The sequence below is a fragment of the Sylvia atricapilla genome, chromosome 2 (genome assembly GCF_009819655.1).
Source record: "Sylvia atricapilla isolate bSylAtr1 chromosome 2, bSylAtr1.pri, whole genome shotgun sequence".
Taxonomy (NCBI): domain Eukaryota; kingdom Metazoa; phylum Chordata; class Aves; order Passeriformes; family Sylviidae; genus Sylvia; species Sylvia atricapilla.
In genome coordinates this window covers 114926975-114934889 of record NC_089141.1, presented here as the reverse complement: position 1 = coordinate 114934889, position 7915 = coordinate 114926975, and the positions used below count along the sequence as shown (strand labels likewise).

Sequence of the window (7915 nt, the reverse complement as noted above, 5' to 3'; positions counted from 1 at the left end):
GCCCCATCCCCTGCATGGGCAGGGCCACCTTCCACTGTCCCTTGGCTGGGGACACCGGTTTGGCTGCAGCTCCCTGGGCAGTGCTGGACAAACCCCTCAGGCACAGTGAGCACACAGAGCCAGCTGTGGGACGGCAGGAAAGAGCTGGGCAAGCAGGGACAAACTCCAGGGCTTCAGCAGGTCCAGCACTGGCTGCCTGGGGCCAGGCTGGGCACAGACCCCAGCTCCCCCCATCCTCCTGCCTGGATCAACCCCAAACCTGCACCTTCCCTCCACCACAGCCCACACCCCGGCCTCAGGCCACTCACAATTAATGCTTAGTTAATTCCAGCTAAATTATCGCTGTCCAGGCAGCATTCCCTTCCATGCCTGTAGTGTACAACCTTCTTGGGACCTGCAGGACTGCTGCCTTCAGTTCTCTCTTTGCTGTATCCCAGGTTCTGTGGTGCCCAGGGCTGCAGCTCTGAGCTCACAGTCAGTGTCACTCAGCTCTGCACACAGCAGGGACACAAAACAAATCCTTCTCCTGCTGCACACCAAGGACACCTGGGACAAGTTTTCAGGCCCCAAAGCACAAACAAGGGTGGGCTGAGGAGAGAGAACAAGAAGGATGGGACTGCATCACCTGGGGCTGCAACTGGACAATTCAACCCCAGTGTGCAAATGGACCAAAACTTAGCAAAGTGTGAGAGCTCCTGATCATTTGTCCATTTTGTGTCCATTTTGTGTCCATTTTGGATCCACCTTGGCTGTTGTCAGAGTCTGTCCAAGGATGTGATGTGCCTCACAACCGCCTCCAGTGACTGAGGACTGAGACCCCAGACTCTGAAAGGAGCCCTGGCCTGGCGGAGGTGGAATGTTGCCAAGTCTCGGAGGACTGGTCTGCATCTCCATGAGAAAGGAGTGCAGGAACAATGGAACTGGTCACAGTGGACTGAGCCAAGGCTGCTTGCCCAAACTGGTCTGTCCATACCAGAGCACGGCACGTACGGTGGCTCCAGCTTTGGCTCTGTGACTCTCCTTTGTCCCAACCTTGACCCAGGTGGCTCCTGCTTTGGCTCTGGGCCCCTTGCTTTGCCTCAGCACAGGTGGCCTCCTGCTTTGGCTCTGTGCCCCTTGCTTTGCCTCAGCACAGGTGGCTCCTGCTTTGGCTTTGTGCCACTCGCTTTGGTCCCCACCTTGACCAACCCATAAAACCCTGGAGACCCCTGCTCACCTTCGTCATCACCCCACTGGAGAAGTTCGTGTCTACGGGCATCTCGGCCTCGAGGACTCGGCCCTCCACGTTGGTAGCTAGAATCCTTTCCCTCTTTTCTATCTTTCTTACTATTCTCTATTTCCTGTCCTCTATAGCATTTCGCTGGCACTAAATAAATGTGCATTTTTGTTGTATTAACTGAGTTGTCCCACGCTGTGTCTTTTGTGCTCTGAGATCCTAAAACGAACCATCAGGTTCCCCGCACATGTTTGCAGACGGTGACAGCCTCCCCTGGGCCAGCCTGAGGCCGTTCCCTCTGCTCCTGTCCCTGTGCCCTGGGAGCAGAGCCCGACCCCCCCGGCTGTCCCCTCCTGGCAGGGACTTGTGCAGAGCCACCAGGTCCCCCCTGAGCCTCCTTTTCTCCAGGCTCAGCCCCTTCCCAGCTCCCTCAGCTCCTCCTGGGGCTCCAGCCCCTTCCCAGCTCCTGCCCTGGACACGCTCCAGCCCCTCCAGGGCTCTGCTGCAGGAGCCACAGCTGGACACAGCCCTGGAGCTGTCACACAGGGGACAATCCCTGCCCTGGGCTGTGCCCACACTGGGGCTGGCAATGCCCAGGGACCATCGGCCTCTTGCCCCTGGGCTCACCTGGGCACACCTGGGCACACCTGGGCTCACATCAGCCACTGTCACCATCTCCAGGCCATTCCCAGCCCCCCAGCCCCTGTGTCCCCTGGAGTCCTGCAGGGAGCTGTGGTGAGCCCGGGGCAGGAGGTGGCCCTGTCCTCTGCACTCCGGGCTGCACCAAGGGGACAGTGCCCTGCCCTGCCTGGGGGATCAGGGGTGGCCCCGGGGTTCATGTGCCCCCAGTGGGGCTGTCCCCAGAGCTGCCCCCGGGCAAGGGGAGCCCCTCCTGCAGGAAGGGGTGCCATGGGCCCAGGGCTCTGTGCCAGTGCCAGTGGATGGCGCTGTCCCCACCCTGTCCCCGTGGGGAGGGTCAGCACCAGGACAGGCCAGCGCTGCCCCTCACCTTCACCGAATGTCCCAATGCCCCTCAGCACGGCTCTGGGGGACCCGCAGGGAGCAGCAGCTCCTCAGCACTCCCAAGGAGCAGAGATGCAGCCCCCGGAGCTCAGACACGGGTGTTGTTACCTGCAGCTCAGCGGCAGCTGAACACCCTGGTGTGTCCCAATTCTGCATGGGCTGGCCCTGGGAATGAGCACCCCCAGGCTGCCGAGCAGCTCCTGCTCACTGCAGCTGTGAGCGGCTGGAATGTCACTGCTTTCACCTCAAACGTCCTGAAATGTCTCCATTTGTGAACCTGGACACAGATGGGAGACGTTTAAAGGGAGCCGCTGCAGCACTGACGTGTCGGGGGTGCATTTCTGTGGTCCATCACGTGCTGCAAATTTGCATGTTCAGAGCACAGAATTCCAAAATGGTTTGGGTTGGGAGGGACCTTCAAATCCCACCCAGTGCCACCCCTGCCGTGGCAGGGCCACCTCCCACTGTCCCAGGGGCTCCAAGCCCCAGTGTCCAGCCTGGCCTTGGGCACTGCCAGGGATCCAGGGGCAGCCACAGCTGCTCTGGGCACCCTGTGCCAGCCCTGCCCACCCTGCCAGGGAACAATTCCTGCCCCAGAGCCCATCCAGCCCTGCCCTGGGCACTGGGAAGCCATTTCCTGGCTCCTGTCCCTGCAGCCCTTGTCCCCAGTCCCTCTGCAGCTCTCCTGGAGCCCCTTCAGGCCCTGGCAGGGCTCTGAGCTCTCCCTGGAGCTTCTCCTCTCCAGGTGAGCACCCCCAGCTCTCCCAGCCTGAATCCAGCTCTTGGAGCAGCTCCGTGCCTCCTCTGGACTGGCTCCAGCGTTTCCATTCCCACCCAGGGTTAAAACATTCCCCCTGTGTGGAGCCGGCAGCTGTTTGGCATCTCGGTGCTGGCACAGACATCACCCACACACAGTGGGAGTAGAGCATTTGTTTGTCACTTCTCTTCCCGGCTATTCCCAGGCCGCAGCTTCTCCCCCGGGATGATTCCGTCCCTCCAGTCCCAGCAGTGATTAGGGAGAGCAGCTTCCTTAAGAGCCTGAAGTCTTTCCGTGCAGGTCCTTTTGCAGGCGGAGGCGCTGCCCGGGGGAGAGAAGCAGCAGCTGCAGGTGCTGTGTGTGCAGCAGGACCAGGCACACTTCAGCCCGGGTATGTACGGCTTTACCTCTCAGCCGGGCTCGGGGCAGCGTTGGGAAGTGCAGTGCCACGCTCTGAGCCGGGCTCCGACTTCAGCCAGCTCCAGGTGGGCTGTGAGAGAATCCACCCAGAAAAGCTGCCGGGGGCAGCGCCAACGGTCCGAGTGGGCTTCGGCTCGGATGGAGCTAATGAGCTGCTGCATCACCTCCGGACATCCCAGGTTTAGTGAATCGCGGGGTCAAGGTCTGCCAGTCACACACCTGCAACCTCCACTGGCTGCCTCGGTTAGGTTAATTACAACAGCGCTAATTACCTGGCTGTGCCCTGGTTAGAGGCACCTCAGACAAGCTGCAGGTGTGACATCTGCCAGTCCTGTCACCCGGGCTGAGCCGCAGTTCCCTGCTCCCAGCTCTGCTCCATCCCTGGTGCTTGCACACACCCCGGAATGGCAAACGGGACTGGGGAGAGGGTGGATGGTTGGGGAATGTCCTGACTCTGCTGAGATCCAGGCTGGGAGCGAGGGAAAAACGCTGGGATGGGTGTGTTGGGGTGAGCTACAGCAGTGGGAGAGCCTGAACCCGGCTGGCTGCACCCTCAGGGAGTTGTGGAGAGCCAGAAGGTCCCCGTGAGCCTGGAGGAGCAGCTGCTCCAGGTGGGATCCCTCACACAGGGCTGGGACGTGGTCCTGGACACCTCTGTGTGTGTGTGTGGGACCCTCCCTAAAGGAGAGCCAGGGCTGGCTGGGCTCTGGGGCAGGAATTGTTCCCTGGCAGGGTGGGCAGGGCTGGCACAGGGTGCCCAGAGCAGCTGTGGCTGCCCCTGGATCCCTGGCAGTGCCCGAGGCCAGGCTGGACACTTGGAGCACCTGGGACAGTGGGAGGTGGCACTGCCATGGCAGGGGTGGCACTGGGTGGGGTTTCAGATCCAGTTTCCATCCCAGCAGCATTATTGGATAACCTGGAGGGCTTTGTCACCCAGGATAAAGTGCAGAAACTGCTGCCCAGAGGATCAAGTACCTCAGAGAGGTGGGAGGGAGGGAGGAGCTGTGTTTTTCCCGAGCTCAGGATTACAGGATCTCAGACATGTTTGCTCTTTTCAAACAAACCATTCTGGCACGAGACACGTTTCCTGCTGCAGTGGCTTGTGCCAGCTGCAGGGTCAAAGCTGCCAGGCTGGAAACAGAGTCCTCTGAGCAATAAAGCATCATCAACACCATCGTCTGGGCAGCGATGTCACAATATTGGCTTTGCCTCATGTGGCCAACAGCAATGACTGAGCCCGGCTGAAAAACCTCTTGGTTTTTATTCCCTGACTGAGCCAGGCTGACAAAGCTCTTGGTTTTTATTCCCTGACTGAGCCGGGCTGAGAAACCTCTTGGTTTTTATTCCCTGACTGAGCCAGGCTGAAAAAGATCTTGGTTTTTATTCCCTGAATGAAGCCAGGCTGAAAAACCTCTTGGTTTGTGTCCCTGACTGAGCCGGGCTGAAAAAGCTCTTGGTTTGTGTTGTGGGGAGGACTCCGGGAGACTTAGAGGAGAGATTAAGCTGTTTTGGGGTCAGGGAAGTCAAATGCCTGGAAAGCCGAGGGGATGAGGTCTGGCCCTTTGGTGTCTTGGCTAAAGCAGAGGGCACAAGTGCCTGAGAAAATTCCATCCCATTCCCAAAGTGGCAGAGCCTGGTTTAAGCCCTCCGTGTCTGTGTCCCCGTTAAACAGGACAAGTCACAGCACTGCTCCTTTTGCCGAGGGCTGGGGGGACACAGCTGGGGCAGGGACCCCGTGGGTGGGGTGCCCGTCCAGAGAGGGGCCCCGGCAGGGTGATTTGGGTTTGGGCTCCAGCAGGAGCAGCCCCACAGCTGGTGCACTCGGGGCTCCAGGGCAGGGAAAGCCTCAGCCCGTGTGCAGGAGCATCAGCTCCCGCAGCAAACATCCCGTGGGCAGCACCTGCTGAGGCTGCAGGGGCACGTCCTGTGTCCCAGGGGGCTCAGAAGGGACACAGCAGCCCAGAACACGCTGGGAGATGAGACCATCTCCACCTGCACAGGTGTGGGGGTGAGCAGAGCCCTGCTGAGCTCATCCTCCCACTGCTCTGCGTCTCCTTCTCCCGCCTTGGGTTTTTATCCTGAGGGGAATAGATGTGCTCAGCCTCGAGGTTGTGGCTGCCCGGGATGGGAGGGGAGGGATGGAGGGGCCAGCCCGGGATGGGAGGGAGCTGAGAGAACCGCCGTGTTCAGGCTGGGACCCTGTGGGTTTGGACAGCTCCTGGTGCACGATCCTCCAGGCGATTTCTCCAGGTGAATCCGGTGTGTCAGCACCGCCTGCTCCTTGCTGCTTTCTGGGGAGAAGCAGCAGGAATATTTTCAGCACGAATGAAGGTGTAGATCCTGCCCACAGCACTCAGGCTCTCCTTGTCCCTCCAGGACAATCCTCTGGAGGTTTCTGTGTTACCTTCAAGCTTCTCCCACCTGAATAAACCCTCAGGAATCGTTATTTTCCTCTGCCTGCCTTCGCAGGCTTCTGTCATGGGCGGATGACAGAAGGAAGACAGAGCAGCAAAAGGGAATTTCAAGATCACGTTTAATGTCCCAGGGCACTGTTTTGCTCCACAAATTTGAAGGAATTTCCTGTGTTGGGCCCAGTGAGGAAAGCCAGGGCTGGAAGCTGACGCTGCTCTCCTTGTTCTCTCCTCTTGCAGCTCGTTTCAGGATGTCAGCTGAGCCCTGGCAAACAACCAACAAAGGAATAAGCCCTTCACAAGCAACAGACTAAAAGCCCTTTGGTTATCCCTGGTGGCACAACCTGAAACATCGATTTCTGCCCCTCATAGGAACTTCCAAGCCACAACAACCCCGTTTATTCTGCATTTCTGACCCATTCCCCCTACTTGGTGGTCACAGAATCCCTGGGGCTGGAAAAGCCCTCCCAGCCCAGGCAGTGCCCCCTGTGCCCACCTTGTCCCCAGCGCAGAGCTCTGAGTGCCACCTCCAGGGGACACCCGCAGGGATGGGCACTCTAAAGCTCCCTGGGCAGTGCCAAGGCCTCAATACCCTTTCCATGGGGAAAGGATGATATGCTGTTTGACCCACCCGAATAACGATGTGAATTCCTGGCTCCTGCAGTGATGCAGAGTCCCCTTCCTATCCCCCGGCTACCTCGGGACTCAAAATTTGGTTTATATTTTTAAACGCAAATGAAGATTCTCCCAGATGGCTTCCGATCCCTTCAACAGGAGCTCCTTCTCCTTCATCCTGGTGGGTGTCCCTGGCCTGGAAGCTTTCCCCACCTGCCTGGGCATCCTTTTCTGCTCGGCCTACGTCCTGGCCGTGGTGGGGAACGGGGCAGTTCTGCTGGTGCTGGGGCTGGACCGGGCGCTGCAGGCGCCCAGCCATCGCCTGCTGGCCATGCTGGCGCTCACCGACGTGCTGATGGTGAGCTCCGTGGTGCCCAAGATGCTGGGCGTGCTGTGGCTGGGCTCCGCCGAGATCGGCGCCGCGGCCTGCTTCGTGCAGATGTTCCTGGTGCACACCCTGACGGCCGTGGAGTCGGGCGTGCTGCTGGCCATGGCCGCCGACCGCTACGTGGCCGTGTGCCACCCGCTGAGGTACCAGGGCGTCCTGGGCGGCCCCGCGGTGACACGGCTGGGGCTGGCCATCGTGCTGAGGGCCGTGCTGGCCGTGGCGCCGCTGTCGGGGCTGGTGACGGCGCTGCCCTACTGCGGGCCACGCGTGGTGCCGCACTCCTACTGCGAGCACATGGCCGTGGCCGGCCTGGCCTGCGCCAGCGCCCGGCCCAGCCGCCTCTACAGCCTGGCCTGGTCCTCCCTGATCGTGGGCATGGACCTGGCTCTCATCGCCGTGTCCTACGGGATGATCCTGAGGGCAGCGCTGGCCAAGGAGTCCTGCCGCAGGGCCCTGAGCACCTGCGGGTGCCACCTCAGCGTGGTGCTGCTCTTCTACGTCCCCGGCATCGTCTCCATTTTCTGCCAGCACTTCTCTGGCACCGTGTCCGTGGGCACACAGGTGCTGCTGGCGGACCTGTACCTGGCCGTGCCCGCCGTGCTCAACCCGCTGGTGTACAGCCTGAGGAGCCGGCAGATCCGCACGGCTCTGCTCAGGGCGCTCCGGCCCAGCAGCGGCTGTGCCTGAGGCGTGTGCCCCTGCTTTTCCAGCTGTGTTTGTCTCCGCAGGGGCAGCCCCAGCTGTGCAGGAGGTGAGCGGCAGCAGGGAGGACTCCGTGCCTTTAATGAGCCCCTGCTCCGTGGCCAGAGGTATTTGGGACTGGCAGCAAGAGCACACACCAGGTCCTCCTCTTTCCCTCCCTCCCCTGCAGGTGACACGGAGCAGCAAGAACCCACCTTTGAGTCTAAAGATGTTCCCAGTGCCAGGAACAGCCCTGTGATGATTTCAGGACTCCAGGTGCATTTGTGCCAATGCACAGATCCTGATCCAAACGGAGAGAGTTGCTCTGTGTTGTCCCCTTCAGTCCCTGGACTATCCCAGGGGTTCTCCCCTCTGGGCCCCTCTTTCATTAGAGGCTGGGAGGA

General features: G+C 60.4%; 1 protein-coding gene across 1 annotated transcript; it reads left to right on the top strand.

Moving 5' to 3' along the window:
- Positions 1-6449: 6449 nt before the first annotated feature.
- Positions 6450-7915, top strand: LOC136374858 (olfactory receptor 52I2-like). The gene has a single exon (XM_066340251.1). It carries the CDS (start codon positions 6579-6581, stop codon positions 7515-7517), a length of 939 nt encoding a protein of 312 aa, XP_066196348.1. The 5' UTR covers positions 6450-6578; the 3' UTR covers positions 7518-7915.